The 26763-nt window shown below is 39.1% G+C and overlaps 1 protein-coding gene across 3 annotated transcripts; it reads left to right on the top strand.

Annotated features, from left to right (window-relative positions):
• Positions 1 to 527: 527 nt before the first annotated feature.
• pnpla7a (patatin-like phospholipase domain containing 7a) lies at positions 528 to 25845 on the top strand. Of its 3 annotated transcripts, none has more exons than XM_034546378.1 (36): positions 528 to 652; positions 1243 to 1300; positions 1406 to 1480; positions 2390 to 2477; positions 2634 to 2716; positions 3151 to 3251; positions 4112 to 4252; positions 4343 to 4502; positions 5133 to 5213; positions 5877 to 6005; positions 6196 to 6276; positions 6835 to 6964; positions 7058 to 7129; positions 7269 to 7351; positions 7497 to 7652; positions 7745 to 7822; positions 8469 to 8674; positions 9140 to 9271; positions 9969 to 10092; positions 11677 to 11790; positions 12076 to 12142; positions 12228 to 12377; positions 12898 to 12961; positions 13166 to 13334; positions 15729 to 15911; positions 16093 to 16211; positions 16438 to 16594; positions 17488 to 17604; positions 17741 to 17810; positions 18067 to 18183; positions 18345 to 18493; positions 18626 to 18778; positions 18893 to 19012; positions 20308 to 20392; positions 21991 to 22106; positions 22930 to 25845. In XM_034546378.1, exons 2-36 carry the CDS (start codon positions 1244 to 1246, stop codon positions 23053 to 23055), a joined length of 4053 nt encoding a protein of 1350 aa, XP_034402269.1. In that variant the 5' UTR covers positions 528 to 652; position 1243; the 3' UTR covers positions 23056 to 25845. The 3 variants fall into 3 exon arrangements, with proteins under 3 accessions (XP_034402269.1, XP_034402271.1, XP_034402270.1); XM_034546380.1 differs by lacking the exon at positions 22930 to 25845 and adding an exon at positions 20823 to 20887 and having other exon boundaries at positions 21991 to 22105; XM_034546379.1 differs by having other exon boundaries at positions 591 to 652; positions 2461 to 2477; positions 22930 to 25844.
• Positions 25846 to 26763: the final 918 nt, after the last annotated feature.

Below are 26763 nucleotides of genomic sequence, written 5' to 3' on the forward strand. Positions count from 1 at the left end.
TAAAATAAAAGCTTTTAATCTTAAATTTAGCCTATATTATACATTCATTAGATTATCACTGACGAATTAATAAACATAACAGCAGCACAATTAACAATTAACAGCAGCATTTCAATGTTGTAACGTTAACTGTTCAATGTGGTGTTAATTTGAACTACTACTACTATTTACTATGCATCAATTTCTTACGCACGTAAAAAAAACACACACAATTATTAGCAGCTGCTATAGTAAAAACTACTATAATTTCCCCTGTAAATATAGAAGAAATAAGTATTATGTAGCATATGGTGGGGATACTTAAGTACAACACTTCAGCATTGTACTTAAGAACAGTAGTTGAGTAAATGTACGTCTACTACTTTTCACCATTTAATTTATTAAATCCTTCCTCTTTTAGTTTAATTGTTTGTTGTGTAACGCCACAGTGGTACAGAATCATGTGCCTGGTCCGTTCCCGATTGGACAAGTGCATTACACGGTATCGAGGCAACAGCAGATATCAGAAACGCTATTGGTGGACGGACACACGTGGGCGGGGCTAAGCAAGTGACATGCAGAATACAGAAAACTTTGAGCTTCCTGCTAACTTTGCTCCATCGTCTGAGGCGATGTTACTGGCTTAACGCAGCACGTCAGAAACGCTCGAGAAGTAAGTTTAGTAATTTCTGTCAACTAATAATTTACTAATGCTTAGATGACGTTGACTTTGGTTATTTATAATCACTGGCAAGACGGGTTACTACCTAAGTCAGCCAGCTGCTAGCTAGTGTCGTTTTAGCTAACGTCAAGCTACAGCTACAATTGAAACCACAGACTGCAATCAATTGAAATGAACAACAGCCGCTGATTACATCGTCCCAGGCTCATCGTACTAGCTCATCGTGTTGCTTCTTGATAATGTCATGAAGTCATATTTAAATGAAGAAGACACGAAGCCAACTGATGTGCGGCTGGTGGAGCATACTGCTATTTCACAAATACACCTTCCTCTTTACACAGTTTCCCTTTTTCACTCCCGAACATTTAGTGAGCTTTCCATGAAAGATATCATCCTCACAAATTAGCGATCTTGTCTTCTTTTTTTAAAAATGTATTATGACTGCTTCTTGCCTGATTCGTGAACGTACTTGCTTTTGTTGTGTTTTCTCTGCTATGCTCATTATGCAGCAAACATCAGGGCACATCTCTTGTATGTGAAACCCTACTTGGCTTTAAACCTGCATCTGATTCTTACTACAGGATGGACTGCTCAGGAGAGGATGATGGAGAATTCTGCAGATTGGCGAGGGCGAGTTTAGTAAGCGACACTGTTTATTTTACAATGCACAAGAAACAGCTGACATAACAGTGGTGACCTCCTTTTGAGCAATAGTACATTTAGCTAATCTTACTTATGTTTTAGCTGCTGATGAACAGCAAAAATGAAATCAGCGCACGACTGCAACAGTTTGTGGAGGAAAGGATGCAGACCACCATGGTATGAAACAACAGTTCATTGTGATAGCCTAATCTTTCAACAAGCAAGCAGAGCACAGCACTCTGCACACAGTGATGCCAGATTGGGATATTTTTTATTTAATTGGGCAGTTAAGTTTTGGGTGGGTTGTGATTATCATCGTTTTTATTATTTTTTTTTTACACATTTACACCGATTTTAAACATTCAAAATATATTGGCCCCTCCACTCCTAATTTGCATTATTTAGATTATAATGTGTTCCTATTCACATTATTATTCTTTCATAGCTCAGAGATAACAGACATGTACAACATTAAATCTGTTTATATAAGTGATTAATATTAATCATAGTTTTGAGCTTCAGTTAAATCTGGCAACACTGCCTGCATAAAGTGTGTGTGCATTTATCATGACATCAAAAGCAAATAACTTGTGCTGTGTCCCAAGACCAAACAACATAGTGTTTTTTTCAATATGCAACATAAACACATTTTCATAGTATACTGTTAATTCCAATTAATATACAGTAAATCAATACTATACTGATTTGTACTAACAAACCATGACAATCAGTGTTTCACCACAATCCACATTTTTCCAGCTGTTAGCAGCTCCTCCCATTTATGTTTTGGATTTCCATTATGGAACAATATTTTGTATGTCAACATTATACTCAATTACTCTGTTTTAGTATACATTCAGCTTATGCCAGTACTGCATACATTTAGTCCCTTTTCCCTTGTGAATGCACTACATACTCGAAACCTGCTTCTAGTATGTGGTATTTAACTGGGGTACAGCTTTGGACTTTTACAGATAATGTTACTAAACCAGCAGATAAATAACATCTTATTCGGTGGGAACATAACTACAATACAATACCTTTTCATGCGTCTGTACTGTTGTTATAATGCTCTTGTCTGTCTAGCTCACAGGTGTGCTGATTGGAGCTGCAGTTGCTGTCTCACTGATCGGCATTGTGGTGCTTTTCCTTTACAGGAGATTCAAGCTTGCTCGTGAGTCACCCAAAAGTCACTCATCCTGAACTTCATACTTATTCTAATGCCATAATGCATATTTCAGATTTGGCTCTTCAGACAAATCCATGTTTTCTTCATAATGTGGTCTTAACATGACTTTATCTGCATTTTGTTTTTTGATTCTGTGTCAAGGTGAAAAACAGCCCGGTGTACCTCAGTATCGCTTCAGAAAACGAGATAAAGTGCTCTTCTATGGAAGGAAGATTATGCGAAAGGTTTTCTCTATTTCCATTTGTCTCGCAGTCTTATAGACATTTACAGTGGGGTAGACTCATCTCAGTATTATAAATTGTGTAAATGGGCTTTTATATGTATTTGGGGCATACTGTGCTGTGTACATACTTATTTGTACATTTTCCCTGCATGTAACTAAATGTTCTCCTTTTGAGTGTTCCTATCTTGTTGCACTACTGCATGAAACCTTCTCCACTGGCAATATAAATGCTAAGGCTCCAATAGCTTATTGTAAAACACTGTGAGAGAATAAAACAGAACATTACTTTTTAGCTTAGTTATGAATGCAGGTCCTTAGGTCCTGTCTTATTTTTTGTTCTATCGACACTTGTGTCATATACATTTAAATGCATGTTTCTGTCTGCAGTAAACAAACTGCAAACATGAAAATCTTGCATGTTTTTGTCTTTCTAAGGTCCAGACGCTGTCAGCGATTCCTCCTCCCACCTCTGCCTCAGTGACAAAGCAACCGCAGCGCATACGCAAACGAACCAAAGTTCTCAGTATAGCTCGCAAGTATGCTTAATTAATTACATTTTGAATGTGCTCAAGTGAAACCTTGAAACAGTTCTTCAGATTAGTTTTAGTCTTGTTTATTCAATTGATTAATGGAATTGCAGGGTTCCTACGTGTCCTGGAAATACTGAAAAGCAGTTGACCAATTTTCCACTCATTGAAAACACATGGACAATGAGAGAAACAATCGAAATTCCCTGGAAAATCTAAATATTTAAATATTTTCCTTTAGCTGAGGCTACTACGAGGCTATTGGAGCTTCCCAAAACGGATGCCATTTCCATCTGAAAGGGCTAAGTTATGTTCAGGATCACATTTTTTGTGATGTGTAAACGCTGAGCACACCGAGTCACTTCACATGGTAGCATGTGCAGGTTGGATGACATTACATAACATTGTTGTCTTCCTAACTTGTTTCAAACCCTTGAATAATGTTAGATTTGTTAGCATGTTTGGTTCAGTTGCTAAAGTTGACATGCGTTCTAGTTTGTTTTGCTTGCAAAGGTTTTAGGCTTGTGAGCTGGGAGCAATGGTTGTAAATGTGTGTTTGACATTGTTGAGAGAGTTGGATAATAACTAATTGGAAGCTGTGGTCCAAACACTGATTGGGGGTACAACTGTATGTGAGTCAACCAACGGCTAAATACTGGCTATCATTACTTTTTACTTTGCCAGCATTGTCATTTCAAGCGCAATGCTGCCTTGTTTACGTAAAATGGACCAAAACATGAGGAACATATAACCTGGCTTTCATACCAGCTTGATCATGGCTGAAAATGGCCCAGTCTTTGAAAATCATCTCTAAATGGGACTGTGAACTCTGAATTTGTTAAATATGTTGTTGTTGTACCGGTCATCAGAATCCTGAGGATCCGCAAAGATCCTCCCACCCTGCAGCCGAAGGAACCTCCGCCCTCCCTGCTGGAGGCTGACCTTACAGAGTTTGATGTGCAGAGCTCAAACATGCCCTCCGAGGTCCTCTATATGCTGAAGAATGTCAGGTTGATGAATATACAACTTTTCCTACAGATTTAACTTTTCCCATTCTCCCATTAGTTTTCATAATGTTTGTGTTCTGCAACTTGTTGTAGAGTCTTGGGCCATTTTGAGAAGCCCCTCTTCCTCGAGCTGTGTCGCCACATGGTGTTTATCGAACTGCAGGAGGGTGAAAGTCTTTTCAGGCCAGGAGACGATGACGATAGCATTTTCGTGGTCCAGGATGGACGACTCGAGCTATGCATCCACGAGAACGTATGTGGATATCATATTAAGTTTTCAGCAGTTTCCTTTCCAGAAAAACTTTAATCTAATTGTGTTTCTTGGACACTTATCATATTACATGTGAATGTTTAATCCAATTTTAATATCCAAAAATATAAAGAGAAGCCTTAAAATTGTATCTATACAGCTCTTGAATCTTGTGCTGTTTTTTAAATACATAATACTAAAACGGCGACAGGCACCATAGTGCCACTGATCAATAACACATGTAAAATGTTGTCTTAAAGTGTGAGGCAAAGGCACACTTTACACTGTGTTAACTGTTACAATGGCCCCCTCAACCTCACAATACCCATGAAAACATATGGCCACCAGAGAGCAGTAATGCAACATTTATCTAGATGCAGTCTGCTGTTTTAAGGCTCAACAAGCAGAAGAAAAAGAATTGCTCTGCTTTTTTGTTTGTATTTAAATGTGTTTTTACTGCTGCAACTTGCTTCTGTCAATATGTACAATTCAGGAGGAGCATCCCATCCTATAGTCTAATATCACTCTACTGTGGGTAGTTCTTCAATCTCACTGGAATCCTGCAGATTTGTTTGAAAGGTGCAATATATATGTGGCGTCACAGTAAAGTATTTTTTTCTTCATGTTTTTTAGGATGGTACTGAACCAGTGGTGAAGGACGTGCTTCCAGGAGACAGCGTCCACAGCTTGCTCAGCATTCTGGACATCATCACTGTGAGCTCCCCTTTTTTTTCCCCTTCTTTTTTTTCTGCATCTGCACATCTGACTAACTTCTCTGCTTCTGTCCTCTGATCTGTTTGCCCTCTCAACTGTTCAACTGTTCATATTTCCACTTTCAATTAGTTTATCCATTATAGCTTATATCCCTGTGTCAAGTTATTTCTGTATTTTCTCCAGTGGCATGTTTGGTTTGGTTTTTCATTTCCCTTGTAATCCTCCGTTTTGTTCCTCCATTCAGATACAACCTTTTAGGGTTTGTATGATGGTTGTATTTTATTAGTCAACTTCATTAAATTTATATTACAAAAATCGGAAAAAGACACCCATAGTGTGATCGGTCAGGTTGGATTCGATTAATCAGTTGGTGTTTCATACAAACAGTGAAAAATCAAGACTTCAAAGTTTGGAACAACTTGAAAAATAGAAAGTTGTATCACTAATCAAAAACACTAGTGATCCAAACCTGTAACATACTAAGTTTATTTTAACAATTAATAATGCATGTACAAGTTTATTTAAGAGGCCTAAAAAGTGCTTTGTCCAATTCATTATTCCACAGACGGTTCTAATTAGGTGGCTATCAACACTGCAATCAAATATGTATATTAGGCTCTAGTGATGGCACCCTTTGTCTTTACGTCTTCCTTCCTTTTCCAGGGTTATCCAGCTCCATATAAGACTGTATGTGCACGGGCCGCAACTCGTGCAACCATCTTACGTTTACCTGCATCAGCCTTTGAGTCTGTGTTCAAGAAATACCCAGAGACGCTTGTTCGCGTCATTCAGGTAACAGATTGTTTAACAACATATTTATACAGTGTGTAGCGTTTGTTTTTCTTTGAGACATGTTCCTATTACTGGAACACATCATTATAAAATAAAACACAATCACATTTTAATGTAATTACCGGTACAATCTGCTGTATTATATGTTCTGCTCTGTTTACCGCTGTGTTTGATTTTGTGTGCGTTACAGATAATCATGGTGCGCCTCCAAAGAGTCACCTTCTTGGCATTGCATAACTATCTGGGCCTAACAACTGAGCTCTTCAATCCGGTAGGATGGAAATTAATTAGTTCACACATGATTGTGTGTGTGTGTGTGTGTACACAGACACACACATGGAGAGGCTCACATTGAATACCTAAATGCCAATCTATATGAATTTGTACACAACCAAGCACTGAAATGCACATACACACTATGTCACACATGCAAGTTAATTTCACACAACATTTAAGCATAGTGTCAAAACTTGGTCCTTCATAAATCTCAGTGACAATTATTACAACCCCAGTAAACAGGGAGGCAAGTAAACCTGGCTTGCCTCAGACATTATGATGACGAACCCAAATACTACTTGAATTCTTTTTGTGAGCAAATGTGTTGAAGGGTGTTCACTTTGACAATTCCTGATGTTTTGAAAAAGGTTTTATGTATTTATTTTTTTATGTATAATGTTGTCCTCACCACAGTGATGCGCATAATGTGTTAATTTCCCTGCGCTTCAAATCTATTATGCATGAAATATCTTATGGTTATTCAAAATGTTACTGTAGTCCTGACAAACTGAAATGTGGACGGTTATTATTTGTTTGGTTGCCTAATTAACAGGAGAGTCGGGCGGTGCCCTTGTCCAACATAAACAGTGTGATGGGAGATGTGACTTCCTGGAAGACGACTCGTCGTTTGTACTTCCAGGATGAGTTGCCCACTGGGGCCCCGGAGAGCTCCACAGAGTCAGGTTAAACAAATAATTCTAAATATACACTGAACTCACGTTTAAAAAGTGCTTTGTGTGGAGACTAATCCTGTGCTGGCACTGTACCATAAGCAGATAATGTAAAGGACAGTCCTTCAAGCAGCTACAGGAAGCTGCGATCCACCTCGATGCCCACCGACTGCGCAGGTGGGTCACTGACGGGGTCACCAAATGGCATATGTCTGTAGTAATTTCCTGCAGTCACTGATCTGAGGAAGGACACAAGCATACACATACGGATACCAACATACCTAAAATCATAATCGGCCCCCTTTTTTGTCCTCAGTTGCAGGTAATGACCTGAACATGGCTTGTGAACGAGCTCGAGTCACTATAGATGACACTCCATCCAGTCCTGTCACTCCCAAAGTAAGACTCTCTTGCCACGTCACCTCTTCACATTGAATCTGTTTGGCTGTGTAGATTTAAAACCATATCCCAGCATCCACTGCATCTTATGTTGCTTTCGTCTTGTTCATCCTCATGAATCCCTCTCTTATGTCTGTCTTTGCAGTCCAGTCTGAAGAAGAGTGTGACAATGCAGCACACGCCCTCCGAAGTGTTTCACTACACAGACAGTGGGGGGCACTCTGATGCCATTCACCTCAGTAAGAGTTGCACAATCCTCCAGGCTGCTAAGAAGGACCTGCTGGGAATCATCCAGTTGCAGGTGACTGGTTGATCACAGAAAATGAACAAAAACATACTAATTATTCAGTATATTTTTTTGTCAAACCTTTTTTTTTTTTTGGTCTGTTGTAGGACCCCAGTCTACTTGAGGGCAGAGTGACCCTCCATCAAGTCAAAGCTGGTTCTGTGGTGGCTCGTCAGGGAGACCAGGTTAGAAGAACAATAACTTCAAAAGCAGTTATATCTTCCTTTCCGTTTCTGACACCTAAGAGTCACTTAATTTAAGGGTTTTCCATTTTTATCCCGGTCTCTTTTTTACCAATGGAGGCTGTAGATGCATTGCAGGTGTGTGAAACTTGGTTTGTGGTCCCATCAATAAAAAACGTAAGGAAGCTTTCTCCTGTTAAACTTAATATGGCAGCATTTGGCACACAAATGTGTTGTAGGACAAAGGCCTGATCTGAGCCACAAGTATACATTAACGCTTTGAATATTTTCGCTTCAAGCTTAAGACAGTCGGGTCCATTTAGCTGCGATTGCCTTTCTGACAAATTGTAATGTCATGTAAGGCAAGGCAAGTTTATTTATAGAGCACAATTCGTATAAAAGGCAATTCAAAGTGTAAGAATTGGGAACATTTTTACCAAATTATGTCACAGCGTGAAACTTTGAATATTTGACTCATCGGCTGTATTGTTTGAAATACTCAAGTCTTATTCACAACAGTAATACACTCATGCTCTAACTCTAATGAACTAAGAACTCACAAATCAGTGTGTCCCATTGGCACACCTGAATCTTGGCATTCACCTACAGAATGTCACATTTGTGCTCTCCTCTCCTCATGGTGCTTTAGGAAGTGAGCATCCAGTTTGTGATCTCTGGCCTCCTCCATGTTTACCAACGGATGATTGACCGTGAAGAAGAGACGCGTCTGTTTGTGACGCACCCTGGAGAGCTTGTCGGTCAACTTGCTGTCCTGACCGGAGAGCCCCTCATATTCACTGTTCGAGCCCAGCGAGACTGCATCTTCCTTTCCATTTCCAAAACCCACTTCTACGAGTCAGTACATCTGCACACACACATCTAATGAAATGTGATCTCAAGATGTGTAGTCTTGCATATCGAAGGCAGAGAGCAGTAACTATAGATGGTGAAGTTCGAGTGTATAACAGAGTTATAAATTGTAACGTTTTATTCTGATGATTAATAATAATCACAGACTTTATCTAAAACCTAAACCTTTAGATAAACTTCAGTATTTTTGAGCCATCTAAAGGGCGCAAGGAAAGTGCAGTATCTACAAACCTAATGTGTTCTTTGTTTTCTACTTCAGCTTTCTTGTTAATTTGAATAAAGAGCTACTTTAATAAATACATTAGGAATTAAATACATTAAAATATGTGATATTAAGATAGTTTACAACATATATTCATGTGAAACAAAACGTATGTGAACTCATGTGGAATGTTTTAACATGTTTACAAAAGCAAGGACAATGGTCTGTTGTTTTTGTCTCCTCCTCAGGATAATGCGCGTGGAGCCCAAGGTTGTGCTGAACGTTGCTCACACAGTGGTGAGAAGGATGTCATCTTTTGTCAGACAGATAGACTTTGCTCTGGACTGGATGGCTGTGGAAGCTGGCAGGGCGGTCTACAGGTACTCCACTCATAATCTTAGAAAACAAGGTCAACTTTGGAATTCATCTCAAATCTATTGACATCTCTTGCATGAACATATTAATGTCAACAAACAATTGAAAAGTGGAGGTTTTGGTTTTAGATTAGATTTTACTTTATTCATCCCCACGGGGAAATTACATGAAGCAGCAGCAAACATATTTACAATAAAATAAAATAGCAGGGCATATTACATTTAATAATTTAAATAATAAACGAAATTCAAATATAAATGAAAGTGTATCTAAAGTATAAAGTGACAGCGGTGCAAGGTTTATTGATGTTCATTTGAGGAGGATCTGGCCTGAGGAGATTTATTACAAAGTCTTATTGCAGTTGGCAGGTATGTTCACCTGTATCAGGAATGTTCTCCTGTATCAGTATCGGGAATGTTCTCCTGTATCAGTATCGGGAATGTTCTCCTGTATCTGTATCGGGAATGTTCTCCTGTATCAGTATCGGGAATGTTCTCCTGTATCTGTCCTTGTGACAGTGGAGCTGAAGCGGTCTGTTGGAGAACGTGCTCCGCTGTCCCTGCAGTAGGTGGAGAGGGTGGTCCGGGTTATCCAATATGGACAAGAATTTATTCAGTGTCCTCCTCTCCACCACCTGTTCCGGATAGTCCCGTTTACATGCATGTTTGCAGTGATTTTTGAAGTTTTGTGTATATTTTTCAGGCAAGGAGAGAAGTCGGACAGTACTTTCATAGTGCTGAGTGGTCGACTGCGCTCTGTAATCATGAAGGAAGATGGAAAGAAGGAGCTCATAGGAGAGTACGGACGTGGCGACCTGATTGGAGTGGTAAGGACCATGATGGTGAGGGGGAAGACAGAAGGTGGATAGTAGTTTTACAACTATAAATATCTGTTTTTCATTTTAGTATCTTCATAATAATTAATCACTGCATATCAAGAGGAACAGTTCTGAGTTTTTCTTCAGAAACATAGTAGATCAAAAACATGCAGATTTAAATATGCATCAGGAAAACTGTTTGTCATTAACAGTAGTTAATCCTCACATAACATATTCACTGTCAACATGTTCTTCAAAAACACCAACGTTGGACTACTCTCACTGCCAATGAATAACAACTCAACCAAGTACATCCAATGAATATTTAGGGAGAAAAAGTGAGCCTGCTGAAATTGATTTAAATTTTATTTTCAAGAATACTGTATCTGTATTATCCATACCATACGTTATAGTTTACTCACAGTTCTATTAATTTATTCAGCATACATTATGAAATTAAACTATTCTTGGTGGCTTCAAAGACTAGACTAGCGTTTGCAGGAAATAGGCATACTCCACTCCTGGTCAGCTGTAGAGCAGCTGACATTTGTCTGTGTATAGTATGCTGTAAGTATCCAAGCTCACTGGAGTCACCACGGTGACTGTCACACATTCTGCTTCCTCCAGTCCCCTCACCTGGCAAATCGGCACCACCTGCACATGAGGATTCTTGCACAATCACTCCATTTCCTTGTTATTGGGCACAATCATTATACCATATGAAAACATAAGTAAATAAATAAGACCTTTCAAACTCTTTAAAAAAAAAAAAAAAATTGATATCCAGGGTAGGGGATGCTACTGATAGTTCGCAACCATTTTGTCTCATTCCTGGAAACTAATTACTAAATACTGCGGTGAAACTCGTGATGTGCTATGCTGCACAATAGATACTGAGTGTTGAGGGGGTCCCTTCATCCACAAGCACTTTGATTTCTGTTGCAAGGTTCCTCTTGGCAGGCTCATGTCTAAAGTCTGAACATTCATAAGGTGCTTTTTCATTGCCCATTTATGATTGAATGTAGGCGCGAGAAGGGCGGGATTTGAGTCTGAACCAGCTGCACACATTTACAGGTTAATTTAGAATTTATAAAAGGAAATTGAGCACTGGTGCATTTATTCCTTCCAACGTATGCAAACATTTAGTGTTGCTCCTATTTATAGTTTTAAAAATGAGGACTGTTTTGTGTTTTTAATTTTGATAAACTATGTAAAGCAAAGTCACTTTGTTACACTTCACCCACTTTCCGATTGGCTGGTGTGGCGACTCTCTGCTGCGATGCTTCTAATAATACCCGGGTTGATGGAGACTATGGTTACTGTTACCTGGAGGAGGGAAGCTGTTCGCAGCTCCTGTGATGGAGGGAATGAGATTGCTCTGAAGGTGGCTAACATTCTGAGACGTATTTAGCACCTCTGTGTTGACGTCAACTCTGGATGAGATGGAGAGATCTTATTTATAGCTTTTCTTTTTTTAACTTTGGAACTCGTGAAACGAACAGTTATGGACTAACATACAAACTTAAAACTGATTTGACCTTTTTGTTTTCTGACCAAGAAAACGATGTGATGTGTCCTTTTGTTTCTCTGCAGGTGGAGACCCTGACTCATCAGAACAGAGCCACCACAGTGCATGCTGTACGAGACTCTGAGCTGGCCAAGTTACCAGAAGGAGCTCTCAGCTCCATCAAGAGAAAGTTCCCGCAGGTAAGTGAACCTCAATTGTTAAAATACATTTCAGCTAATGTGAAAACAACAATTCATTCAGAGTTAATTGCTTTAAAATTGGTTGATTAAACCCAACCTTTGATAATGATAATTTTATGAATTCATCGACTGGCCAGTAATGTGTTCCCAAAAAAAACATTTTGAATGTGAAATACTTACTTGCTTCAAATAAAAATGTTAAGTATTGCTAAATACATGGTGAATAAACTGCAGCTGTCAGTCTGATGGCTAAAATGGAGCTTCTTTATAAAATGTGCTTTTCAGGTTGTCACCAGGTTGATCCACTTACTGGGACAGAAGATCCTCCAGCAGGTCAATGGTCCTCTGACAGGTTTGTGCATCTGCATGTGTTCTTGTGTTAATCTCAACTCACTGATGAAGGGGGTGGGGGTTTACTAGTATGTGCATGTCCCCAGCTCGCAGTTTGGCCCTCCACACTCCTGGCAGTAAGTGGGATGCAGGGAACCAGGCCTCCAACCTTTCCACTGTTACAGTCCTGCCTGTATCAGAAGAAGTACCTCTGACTGCCTTCACCCTGGAGCTGCAGCATGCACTCATGGCAATAGGTAAGAAAAGAAATACATGAGCTCAAAATGTTCCTAATTTGTATGTTTCACTGTTTCACTGCCAGAGAGATCAGAGCGTGGAGTTGAGGACACTTAATGTCCTGGATGGTCTTTGTACCATGTGGCCACACTACTGCTGCTGTCAGACACACACACAGCTTGTCTGATGTGTCTGGTATTAGAGGTTTACTCCCTGCTACGGTGTAACTGCTCCAGCAATCGCCACGTTTTAGAGGACCCGTTTACTCCATAGGGCGGCTCCTTTCCTCTACTGTACCAGGGTCAGTTCATATTGAACTAAGGAATTAGGTTTTATTACGAGAGCATTTACTCCGTTAGCTGGGAGTGACCATGGGAGGGGTGACAGTTTGTTACACTCCAAGTGCAGCTCTCTTGCTTGTTTTGCTGTAATATTTGTATTAAAAGTTCTTCATCAACTCGTGCCACCTGTCTTAGTGGTGGACCACTTGTAGACTGACCAGACTTATTGACTGTAACCGCTGTGATCTTTCACTTAAAGGTCCGACTCTTCTGCTGACCAGTGAGGTTATCAAACAGCGACTTGGAGCTGCAGCACTAGACAGGTATGTTTGATGGTTGACTGAATAGTGCGTTCTCTTTAACAACCCCCCAGAAACTCACTACTACTTGTTGGTCTATTTAATTTACTTTCTGACTTCGTCCTTAAATCCAGTTTAAGTATGCATTATTGGAAAAAAAAAAGGCTCTACTGTGTGCTGCCAACTAGGCAGCAGTGGCTGTCATTAATGGACTCTTATCCGCTTTAGTGTCCATGAGTATCGTCTGTCCAGCTGGCTGGGCCAACAAGAGGACCTCCATCGCATAGTTCTTTACCAGACGGACTACACACTGACCCCGTGGACACAGCGGTGCATTCGTCAGGCTGACTGCATCATTATTGTGGGACTAGGAGAGCAGGACCCTGTTGTTGGGGAGGTGAGGTGTTAGGGCTGGGTGACGGAAGACTCAGTGGCAAAGGTATTTCTGGGAATGTAGTTTTTGTTTGATGGTTGTATAGTTGCTTAACATTAGTTTGATCATTAGCTTGTTCTGTAAAGAAATTGTGAAAAATGCCCATCACAAGGTTCCAAAGTCCAAGGAGACATCTTTAGATTGCCTTTTGTGTCTAATAAACAGTCCAAAACTCAAAAGATATACATTATTTACCATTTAATGTTCTTTAACATTGCTTAAAACTACAGTTCCTAACTGTCAAAAATAAGTTATTGTTGTATCTGTTCTGGACTAGACATGGAAAAGTCATGGACATCCATTGGTCAAAATATGTATGAACCCTGATTAAGAAAGAAGTGGTTAAAAGTAAGTAAGTAAAAAAAGTATTTACTTTGATTTTGATGGTAGCAATTACACATTAAATTACACAATATGAAGAAATCAAAACTAATATCCCATGGCTTTGAGTTCCGCTGTGTCTGCTCAACACAAACCACAAAATAACTCGACCTGTGGAAAATTCCCGCCCATATATCCCGCCCATATATCCCATATGTCCTCCCAGTTTCTGTACGTCATCATGCTGCAACCTCGCTCTGTTCCGCCTCCATGGCGATTGTATCAGCAGCTCGGGAACTCCCACTTTTGCTCAATACATTTCCATTACTTTGGCATAATTTGTAATTATAAACATAGTTTAGGCTGTATGGTATAAAATAGTTCACAGCAGGAGTGCCTTTTTATTTATTTATTTATATATATATATATTTATATTTATTATTATTATTTTTTTAAAACACTATCTTTTCGGTAACAAGCAGGTGCCGATAACCGAGGTAGATGCCAGCCTGCTATTTCGACGAATGTTCCCCGACCGTTTGTGGCGAAAGCAAATGTGCATATCTCTGCTCGTTGGGGCTCGCTCCTCACTTGAAAGGGCCGATGTCATTCTATTTGACCAAAGCCTGAACCGCTATTTACAGTCCAAACAGATGGATTTGCACGTATGGGACAATAGTTTGATTAAAAGAATAAACGGTTATATAAATGTTTATTCTTTTAATCAAACTATTGTTTCTCATTCCTTGGTCATTTAAGGTATACTGTATGCTTTGGAATTACATTTTCTGACTTTCATGTATACACCGAGATTTCACAAAATGTTTGGTCATATGAATGTATGAACCCTACTAGTTTCAGTGGCAGATTTGATGAGCTAATAACTATTTGCTGCAGCAGAACAGTGTAGTGTGCATTTGGGAATGACTCAAAATAAACTACAATACCCATGTTCATTGGAAGTGAACCAGTGGAGGTTAATGACACTAACAATTGGCTAGAACTGGCTAGTGATGCACAGACAAGAATTACGTGGAGGATAAGTTGGCTTTAAAAACAACTCGACATATCCTTTTAATTACTCTAAAACAATATTTTCGATAATATACTTTGTCAACTAGATGGGTTTTGTTATCTGGAACTGAAAATATGAACCTTTTGTAAAGCTGGAGGTAAATTAATAACGTTGATGGGTTAATGGTCTGTGTTTCAGCTGACCATACAATCTCTAGTCTTTATTAGGATTTCTCTCCAGAGAAGTCTCACCAATTAATATTAACAGGTCGCTTTCTGATTTTATATTGGGGTGAGTGCTGATCATTTTGCTCTTGATTTATGCTTTTATTCAGGGGTTTAACAACTTAATAGTCACACCGGCTTTGAAAGGTTTGTATCTGACCTTTTGGCCAAAGGTAGGATGGATGTTGTGAAAGAGAGGTGGGGAGCGAGAGAAAGGAAGTGCCGTCCAGCTAATTAAGGGGAGGTAATTGCCTTCCAAGATTAAAATGGGTGCAGAGAATAGTAAGGAATGTGTCCCTGTTTAACAGGAGATGGTGGGAGAAATGGAAAGATAAATCAATATTTGTTCAGAACAAGTCATGGCGCAGGTTTTTTTTATCTTTCAGGACACACACATACGCGCGGCATCCTGTCACCTTGCACATACACTAAACCTTTAGCAGTGGGCCTGTTGAAGGAGTAAGAGATCCGACCTTCCTCTGACTATTTAGCTTTTGAAAATTGCACTTGGAAAAAATAAATAAATCTCCATTCTGTTCTGCCCTTCCTGCTACCCAGAATGAAAGTGTAGTTCCTCACAATTGTAAATTTAAAAATAAAAGAGTTGTCCCTTTTTTTTCTTCTTAAAGGTTCTCATAAATATGAAAGTGCAATTGCCTACCTGTACACATGCCAGTTTAGTCTCTAGAAGTCACGAGTTTGCAGTTTATTTCTGTGCTAGCATTAAACATTCTGTTCAAGAGCCACTCTGAAATGAGAAATGTTTTAAAACATCTGTGCCTGCCGTCTTCCCTTTAGCTGGAGCGTATGTTGGAAGGAAGTGCAGTGCGTGCCCAGAAGCAGCTGGTGCTTTTGCACAGAGAAGACGGCCCCCCACCCACAGGAACTGTGGACTGGCTCAACATGCGAAGCTGGATCTCCAGACACCTCCACCTCTCTTGTCCCCGAAGGGTCTTCTCTAAGAGGAGCCTGCCCAAACTGGTAAGATGTCATTGTTTTTCTTTCACTTCTCATCGGCTGATCAAAAACACATTTGTTTTCCTTCTTAATTAACTCATTGAGTTATTTCTCATAATATTTCCTTTCTTATTTAACATATATTTTCTCCTATCCATTCAATCCTCTCAACATCTCACTCATCCTCTCTACTTTTGTTTTTCAGTTGGAGCTGTATCAACGTGTGTTTGAGAAGCCGGCAGACCGTCACTCAGACTTCTCACGCCTGGCTCGAGTCCTTACAGGCAATGCTATTGCTCTTATTCTGGGAGGAGGAGGGGCCAGGTAATGCCACCTCGTTGACTGTCTTACACGACAGTTGTTCTAAAAGTTCATGTCATAATATACTGTAATCTAGGACACACACTTTTAAATATGACGCCTCCTCTGGGCTTAATGGATTTTATAATTGTCAGTCTCAGACTGTAATTATAAAGCTTTCTCTCTGCTGGCTGGGTATATGTGTCTTTTTCATCAAATTCTATGTTTCCTTCTCAACCCTCCTGTTCAGGGGCTGTTCCCAGGTGGGGATAATGCGAGCTCTCTGTGAGGCCGGCATCCCAGTGGACCTTATTGGTGGCACCTCGATCGGTTCCCTGATGGGGGCAATATATGCCGAGGACCGTAGCCACAGCCGCATGAAAATGAGGGCTAAAGAATGGGCGATGGTGAGTCAATGCAGCAATGACACATCATTTGGGTTTATTACAAGTAGGCGGTTCAAATTTGATCCCTCTTATCATCAAGAGACCAATTCAAGCCCCGTTTCTATACTGTTATTTATTAGACAGGGGATACTAGATAGAGATACTATAGAGGTGAGAGTAAACTATTCTAAAAAGATGGATTTCAGCAACTCCTCCAGTTTGTAGAGGAATATGTTTCAAGCCCTTTCAATGTTCTGCTTGTAAGTCTGTCCTTGTGAAGGTGACTGTTTCTAACTGCACGCTTTTTAAATGCAGTTTAGACCTCTAGTCTACCTTTTTATAACAATGAACCACGCTGTGCTGATTAGCCATTAAAACTAATGGATTGGTGTTGCACACACAGCCCTGAATGATTGGTGCATTTAGCTCATGGACAGCACATTTGTATTTGTAATATGAAGTTCATCCTTGTGTGTTTAACCCTGTGACAATCCATGACGGCTGAGTTGAGACACCTGCTCAGTCTCTAGGTCTGCAGGCTGAGCATGTGGCACGATTCGTCTTCCTACCGTGTTTCCAGCCCCTCCTCCTCAGGCTCTGTCCTTGCTTCTGAGTCATCTCTAGAAGCAGCTGGCTGTGTGGCTGCACCCTTAGTATCAAACTAAAATAACCACTGTTGTAATAAAACGTTTGTCCTTAGCAAAGTAAGAACAGGACAGAATTCACCCTTTTTACAAAGCAAAGCATGTGTCCTAAGAAGAACCTTCATATACACTACAGACAAAAACAATTAATACAAATCTAGAAGATTTTCTTTAGATCAAGTTTAACTTTAACTAATTCTGCTTTGTAATGAAGAAAATGTATTGTTGTGCGAAGAATAGAAGCCATTTTACCTTTTTTATGTTCTCCAGGAAATGACATCTGTGTTTAAGAAGGTTCTGGATTTGACGTACCCAGTCACCTCCATGTTCTCCGGCGCTGCCTTCAACTCCAGCATTAGCAATGTCTTCAAGAGCAAACAGATTGAGGTGAGTTCCCAAAGAACTAGAAGAGGACACAGAGATAACAATGAATTAGTTTCAGCTGATTAAGATGGTGTAGGATAAGCAAATGCATCGTGTGAACTTATTATGTCTATCTGTTTGGAACATTTTGTGTATGCAGGACCTTCGCATCCCGTATTTCAATATTACAACTGACATCACTGCCTCTGCCATGAGAGTACACACTGATGGTACGTACAGTGTTATGTTTTTGGTGTGTTTTTTTTATACTTTATTTTGTAATTTGACACTTTAGGTAATAAAACTCTTATTTTTTGCTTAAAGTATTGTCTGGCCATGGTAGTAGATACTTTCGGTTTTATCTGCCTCTGAGAATTCTACCAACCTGATTGGTGAACTGACCCTTTTTAATTATTGTCAGTTCAGGTTGGTTGCTTTCAATGAAATATATGGTGCTAAATAGGCATACCTTGTTTGCTGTTTGAGGTTCTCTGTGGCGGTATGTTCGTGCCAGCATGTCTCTGTCTGGGTATCTGCCTCCTCTCTGCGACCCCAAAGATGGACACCTGCTGATGGATGGAGGCTACATCAACAACCTGCCCGGTGTGTTACGCTCAGTTTTTTCAGTTTACTTCATTCCTCACTGGGCCTTCTTTCTCTCAGTGCCTTGACCATGTCGTTGTTAGTATTTTAACTTCATGTAGGATTGATTATTTCTCTTTCTTCTGTCCCACCATTGTTTCGGTTTCCTCCTCCTCCCCTAGCTGATGTGGCACGCTCCATGGGGGCCAAAGTGGTGATAGCTATTGACGTGGGCAGCCGGGATGAAACCAACCTCACTAATTACGGCGACTCCCTCTCAGGCTGGTGGCTGCTATGGAAACGGCTAAACCCCTTAGCTGAGAAAGTAAAGGTAATTGATTTGATTTAAAAAATAAAGACATAGACAACAGACTGTGCAAAGAAACTAAATGTATCCTTTGAATAACAATGAGGATATTTTTGGAGTGGTACTGTATGCTCATCTCTGAACTTGTGGTCTTAGGTGTTAAACATGGCAGAGATTCAGACTCGGCTGGCCTACGTGTGTTGTGTTAGGCAGCTGGAGTCTGTGAAGAGCAGTGACTACTGCGAGTATATCAGACCTCCAATCGACAGATACCGAACCCTGGAGTTCGGCAAGTTTGATGAGATTGCTGTAAGTTTGAGTAACAAATATCAAACAAGTTTACACAAAGTCTTCTGGTGTACCTTTTTAATGATTTTGCAGTAGAAAAAGTGATAGTGACATGTGAGCGTTTGTGTAATGTAGGAGGTGGGATACCAGCACGGAAAGACTGTGTTTGACGTGTGGACTCGCAGTGGAGTGGTGGACAAAATGTTGAAAGACCGACACCAGGAGGAGTTCCACAACACCCAAAGCAAGAACAATGTAAGTATGGAGGGAGGGAAATGCATGAAGGAATGCTGTAGTTTATATGACAAGAAGGCCATTAGGCACAGTTTAATGCAGAGCAGCAGCAGAATATAACTATTACTACAGATTGTCATCACAATTCAGATTCTTGTCTACAGCGAACCAGATGACAGGAGACATTTTTAACTCAAATGTCTTGCACTCATGGTTTAATCAAATCTATTAAAAAACGTACAACTACCCAGGTGGAAGGAAATGGTTTGTCTTCAATGCAATCAAACTGATGAGGTCACAAACACATTAGCTCAGTAACTGTTCTGCATTGGTACCCATCTGGGCAAAAACAAAGCAACCTTCACATCCTCTTGACTTTGGTCGATATCTGTAATCTCATTTGCAGTCCATGTATGTTTATCATCACCATGGGTGTACTATATTTTCTCTCATTGTTTTCTCAATTCTACATTATATCGTAATTTTCGTCTGTAGTCTGTCGTCAACAGGCTCATGTTAGGCCTGGGGCTACACCGCTGTTCAAGTAACAACATTATAAAACTATGCATCCATCTGCTCTTAAAGTACAGAGGAAACAGATTTGTCCCACAGCAATGACAAAGTAAGACAAAAGAACCAATTTAACAAGGCCGGAGAGAGAAAGACAAAGAAAGATGAGATATTTACCCCCAATCTGAACAAAAAACAACAACATGTGGAGGAGGATGAGTAGAAAAATAGCAGGAATATTGAAATGAGTTTTGACAATAGCCCCAAAGCAAGAAACTAACAAACGAACCAGATTAATTGTAAAGATAGGGATGGAGCGATAGTCATGGATGCAGTTTTGAAACTGTAATGCTTAAAACTGTCCTAGATTGATTCCAATTTCCATTATTTAATAGCTTTAATTGCAACTTTATGGGGAACATGTGCATCTCTCCTTACAGTGTGTTCAGTAATGTTTCACAAAATGCTGAACAAACAAAACAGGTGGCATAGATTTGAAAACAAAAGAGCTAACAATAAAAATAAAGTAGTTGAGATCCAGAATAAGCATCTTATAATTGAAAAACAAACAAACATCATTAAATTGTTAAATGAGCCTGTGTGACTGAAGGACACAAAGACAATACCCACAGTTGATGCAATAGCCTGATTTGTCCCTCACCAAAATGTATATGACTGCACACTAAATGGAGCCAAATCGTTATCTTTTACCAGATTATCGAGACCCACTGCATGACTGTTTGTTGACTAAGTCTATTTGAGTATGACTTTAATTAATATATAAATGTGTTTCTGTGTCTTTTCAGGTGGTGTCATGTCCCAATGCTTCCTTTACTGACCTGGCAGAAATTGTGTCCCGCATCGAGCCTGTCAAACCTGCTCTGGTGGATGGTAAACTACTCGCACACTTTCACGTTCAACCAAGATCATATATATATATATATATATATATATATATATATATATATATATATATATATATATATATATATATATATATATATATATATATATTTTTTTTTTTTTTAATGCGTGCACACAGGCCGACTGGCTCAGTGGGGAGCAGGGTCGTATTTCAATCAGAGGATTGACGGTTGTCTTAGCTGTGCCTACGGTGTGTGAATATTAGTTACTGCTGATGTGCAGGTGGAACCTTAGCGCTTTACAAGTACAGGTCCATTTACCAACGGGCAGGAGAAATGGTAATAACATTCTTTCCTGTGCACTTATTTGTTTTTAGATGGGTTTTCTTTTCCTGTCATACTAGAAAGCATGGAAATGGATACATTTTAATCAATTATGTGTTTAACTGTACACGCAGGTTGGTCCCACGTGCTCGTCACAAAGCCACTATGAGAAAAGCTGTGTGGACTCGCACCTCAAAATGTGTGTGTACCCCTAAACCACAAAAATAGGCATAAACATTCCTTTTGTCACATTTATGAAGACGCAGGGGCGCCTGGTTTTGTTTTACATATCTCAATCACTGTGGATCTGGGTGCACATGAACACGTTTCCACTCCCACTGGTGGCTATGAATCTAGAAAGACCCTTAAACAACTATTTGCATATAAATGGTTTGTCGAATTCATTCATGGCCACACCCTCTTTCACAATATTAAACTAATCGGCATAAAAAACATAAATGCCGAGGACCTGATGGCATATTTTACTGAATATTAGAGGATAATGATCGTCAGTAACACTTTATTTTACAGTCGGGTGGTTAACGTTAAACTGTCCCACAACAATGGTCCCTTACGAGACTATAATATATTATTAATTCTTTTCGACAAACTATACTGACTTTTTCTGATCATTTTCTGAGATGCTGTACTACGATACTAAATCATTGCACAAGTTAGACATTATTGGGATGTTCCGTAGCTTTGCATGAGGAAATTGTGTCTAACTGGACCTCCATTTTAATTGAGTACTTACTATAACTTTTTATAACATCCTTTGATATGACAAACTACACTGACTTAATTTAACATGCACTAGGTCTTTGTATTACTTTGTTAAAGTACAATACTTTTTGACATACTATACTATGGAGTTTTTATTACTTTTTGACGTACTATAGTATACGTTTTTATGAAATGGAACTCAAAGTGGCTTAAAATGTATGTTACAGGGCTTAAAAGGAAATGCATTGAACCTCAGGATTCCTTTTATATACCATGTTGTAAGATGCTGATGTAAAGTAGGACCTCTGCAAGTCTTACTTGGCAACCATCTTTAAGTAATACAGCAACCAATGGTTCTCAGCTATTGCTATCATCCTCTTCTTTCTATGTACAACCTATTTGTATTCCTTCACTTGTCACACTGTTCACTGTTTGACACAATATTTCACATTTTTTCTTTTCTGAACTATTCACCTGCACACCCTCATTCATCGTTACCGCTTCTCCACCACGTATTCCAACTTATTTACCCACGATGTGCTCCTTTACTTCCTGTTTTCCGCTCCTTCCCTTCATCAGAGGAGTCAGACTACCAAACTGACTATGACGAGGAGGCAGTGGAGAGCGCTCTGTCGGACATGGAGCTATACAATCGCTACGGAGAGCACACTGAAGGGGAGGAGACTGCTGACACGGTGTGAACCACTGCATGAACCGCTGCTTTAAGGGTGGACATGATGGGGTTTTTGTTTTGTTAAGTATAGCACTTTACAGCTATTGCAGTTTAGTCATGGTTTGTATAAGCAGAGCTTTCTGTTTTCCCTACACAGCACATTTGTACTATTATTGGGCACAAAAAAAACTTTGTTAAATCTACACTTTGGGAAAGTCAAAACTGTTCTGTTGGTCATTGTAAAGAAAGAGAATACAGTTAATTGGGTTGGAACTAAAGCACATTATTATTTTAATTGAAGTGATAAAATATATATATCTTTTTTTTTTGTCTCTCTTACAAATGGTAAGATAGACAATACCAAAGAGAAGGGGACCCAGTTTAGACACAATAGAGATAAATGTCAGTGGTGGAGTAAAGGGATAATTATTTAGAATAAACTGGAGGTGTCCAGCCCATACCACTAAAGAAGGGCCAAGATAAAGGTAGATTACTTCTACAATTAGGCAATATGACAGTTCAAATCTGGTTAGGGTAATTATTTCTAGAATAGGTAACGCATTCCTTTTAACATTTCAAGCAAGGGCCAATGCTACTTTATCAAAATAAACAAAACAAAGGGAGCCAAATACCATTACCAATATTCAGCCCGTGCATTGGACAAAGCTCATGTATCATAGTAGCCATGTTATTTAATAGTGGCCCATTCAGTGGACTCTTATGGATTTCTAATCATTCCAATCATCAATCAAGTCTGATTTAGATGTGCAGAATAGTATTCAAATGGAATGAAATTTGAGCTCTTCATTTCTTCACTGATACATAACTTTACTTCTGATTCTCAGGATGAAGAGCTTGAAGGGAGACGTGCAGGCCACATTACCTCACTCTCCAGCAGCATCCCCCAAACTCCCACCATTTCTGACAGTCCATCAAACCAGGAAGTCCTCCCTAAACAGTCCTTTGAGTGAAGAACAGTCTTGTCCCCCATGAATCAAAATGACTGCATTTACCGTGTTGCCCTCATGGCCTCGTTAGCTGTGTGGCTGACACAACAAATGGCAATACAGGCAGCTCGTATCACAGTATTCCCTCAGCTGCAAATCCTATGCATTCCTATTATCCAAGAGCAGCTGCAAGTCTAATCATTTCTCATTTTGACAGTCAAGAGTACTCTCTGTAACTTTACACAAATAACAACAGTCCAGTGGAAGATGGAAGGTTGGCAATACTATTTCCATGAAATATGTATTAGATTTACGCAGCTGAAAACTATGACTTTTGGTTGTTAACGCTTAGATTTTAAGAGTTACAACTAGATTTAAGAGGGTTAAAGAGTCTGTTCATTTAAATTACAAAAGTTTCTCACTTTTCTGTTGTCTGAACATGTGGATAATTTTGACATGATCCAGACTTTTACCACACAAGTATTAAAGATTACATTGACACATTCAACATGTCTAAATATGATCATAGGGACAAGAAAAGAGAAGACATTTTATTTTATATTTCTGACTGCTAATTAGAACCTTTTTTGAAATTCAGCTATGAACACAACTCTTCACAATCTCTAAAACTTGGATCAATAACACAAAATCTCTCTCCCTGACTATTACCTCCCTGTAGTGGTATCTAAACATGCCAGGGTCCACTTCAACAGGTACACAGTCTAATCCCGTCCAATACAGCAGATCTGCCATACAGTCCATCTTTACAAAGCTCATAATGTTCTGTTTTTGGTGACATTGTTGGAAGGGTGTGAATTAAATTATGCGTTTATTACTGTGGTCACAAAGGTGTTGTGCTGGACTATATTATATTGAGGTGTATCTCTCGCAATATAATGCAGTCCAGTACAACACCATCACTAAATTATAGCTCAGTGTTAAAATATCTAATTTAGCCAACACCTCTATGACAAGGAAAACCCAAATTGTTGGCATTATGGAAGAACAGTTGTATTGGATTACATTAGATTGCACCTCATGAAGTGACATATTGCATTATGTTAAGAAAGACTGAATGTTCAAAACACTGAAGAATAGTTTCTGATTTCTTATGTCATGATCTACATCAATTTAGCAAAACAAGTGGCACACACCGTGTCCACGGCTGGCACACAGCTCTGTCGTACCCAGTGTGCCACGGAGGGAAGTAATGACTGCAATCCACTTCAAAGCCTCTCGGCCACGCATCTGTTTTCTGGCTTAAATCCATCAGACAGTCAGCAGCCAGCGTGGAAGTGTTGGCCAACTCTACAGTTTATGCACGGGGTCTTTTTGCATCGGCAGGACGGTTCCTCCCAGGAACATGCTGTAACAAGTTATTTAGCTTGTTCATGATTTAGTTGTTTGTTTTCTCCTGTGATTTGCATCTTTTGAAACTGCATTAAGATCATCAGATGCATACATATTATATTTAAAAAAGTTAATAAATACATATTTTCTTATTTAAGCCAAGAATGTATACAAGCTAAGCCCTAGATGATTTTATGCACACGCCCCACGAGCTCGACATTCACTCCAAAAATGCAACGCAATGCAAAAATACACTAACAAATAGTTATATAGCCTTGTTTAACATGCCTCTGTGTCACTTTACTGATTTTATAGTCAACTTCCTTAACCTCAATCGCAACTAGGGCTGCAACTAACGATTATTTTCATTATTGATTAGTGTGATATTTAATATTTTATTAAGAGATTCATCTTTTGGTCTATATTATGTCATTTCTAAGAGCCCAAGGTGACATTTTTAAATATTCTTTGTCGAACCAACAGTCAAATACCCAAAGATATTTAGTTTACTCAAAGTAATTCCAGGAAAAGCAACAAATCCTCACGTGAGAAACTGGAAACATCAAATGTTTGGCATTTTGCTTCATGAATAGTTTAAACAATCAAATGATAATCATAGTTAGTAGTTTTCTGTTAACTGTTTCAGCCCTAATTGCTTTTTTTACCCGAGCACTAGCAAGACACTGCATAACAAACAATTTCGATGAGGATTACTTTATATTGTTTCTAAAAGAATAATTATTTTAAAAAACAAATGTTTCTGTGTTGTCTGGTCGATAAACTATGTAATGGGGATTGTACTGCAATTTCTTGTTACTTAGCGGCCAACGCATGTTGAAATGCAAACATAGCTGCAACAAGTTCATCATCCGGCCAATTTATTTGTTGGGCTCTAATCATAAGAATATCACTGCAAACGTTGGATTTAATTGTCTTCCCACTTGATCTAGCACCCTGTGAGCCTCACCATATGAGCTGTGATCTCGGCTAATACCGGTGCTACATGCCTGCAGCCTTACACGCTTAACCGTAGAGACGCCCTGTGAAACCCAATATGGGGATCCCGAATGGCGCTGGTTCAATGAAGTCTGGAGATAGAATGTGGGAGCAAAGCAGACGGTAGTACAATGAGGTAATGGTGTTTGCACTGGTGTTTTGTTGTACGTTTGGGTGGTTTCCAAAAACCAAGCACAATGAATTGATGTCTGGCAGAATGAATGCTTCACTACTTTATTAAATGAAGTGCTGATGTAATGTGTGGAACTGTGCCATAAAGTTAAAGTTAAAGTTTCAAAGCCTTAGATACACAAACATGTGTGCCCTCATTTAGCATTAGTTTACAATGATGAATGTTTACCACTAAGCCTGTACTATATGACATCAGTTACTTGTCTATACTTGTGTTATTTGATAAATATTGTTTTTGATAATCAATTGTTACTAAATAAACTGTTTGTTGTTGTATTCTGTCTCTTTCATTTTTAGATTTCCTGGCTTTGTTTTTTGCTGTAAAAGAGAAACAACTATTTGTTTGAACTCAATTAATGTGCCGATTTATTTCTTCAACTAATTGTTTGGTCTATTCAATGACGGAAAATAGTCACACACAAAAATAAATAATAATAATGCCTCTCCGATAAGTGACACGTTTTGGCAGAGATACAGAGGAATATTGTTTGTATTCTGGTGTTAGCTAAAGTAATTCAGCTAACACCAGAATACAAACATATGCATAGTGCTGTTCTCAAATGAGATCAGACATTGCCATTTAAACTGCAACCTGAATCTTTACCAGCTTTACAGTTTCATAAAGCTCTTTTTCCTAAAGAACTAGATGAGCAAAAATAATTTCCCTAAAGCGGACCAGTGGCTTGTGTTGCCTCTTCATAGTAAGAATCTGGGTTTGAATTTCTTGTTGTGTCGTGTCGTGTCTAGCTGAAACTAATACTAATACTAGTGTAATAATAATTTAACAAAACCCTGTAATAAATCCTATCTTCATCTAAGTTATGTGAAATACTGAAAACTCAGTAAAAAGTTGTAGTATAGGATTTGAATAAAAGTCACAAGTCAGAGTAAAGGAAAAGTATGTCAAAGGTCATTTATTCAAAAATGTGTAAAGTGTAAAACCCCAAAAAGTCATGTTATAAGAAAAGACGGAGAATGTTACATATGTCATGATATAAAAACATCATGCAAAAGTCAATGTTAAATCATGGATGGCTGCAACCAGTAACTATGACTTTTAGAATACTGACTGGATGAGTGCTAAAGAAAACACAGATTATCATTAATAAACGAAGAGCTATCACACCTGCAGGCTTGTTTGATGCACAGAAATGGATGATTATTCCCAATTTATTGATGTGTCCTATAATGAGC

Source organism: Cyclopterus lumpus, chromosome 12 (genome assembly GCF_009769545.1).
Source record: "Cyclopterus lumpus isolate fCycLum1 chromosome 12, fCycLum1.pri, whole genome shotgun sequence".
NCBI lineage: Eukaryota > Metazoa > Chordata > Actinopteri > Perciformes > Cyclopteridae > Cyclopterus > Cyclopterus lumpus.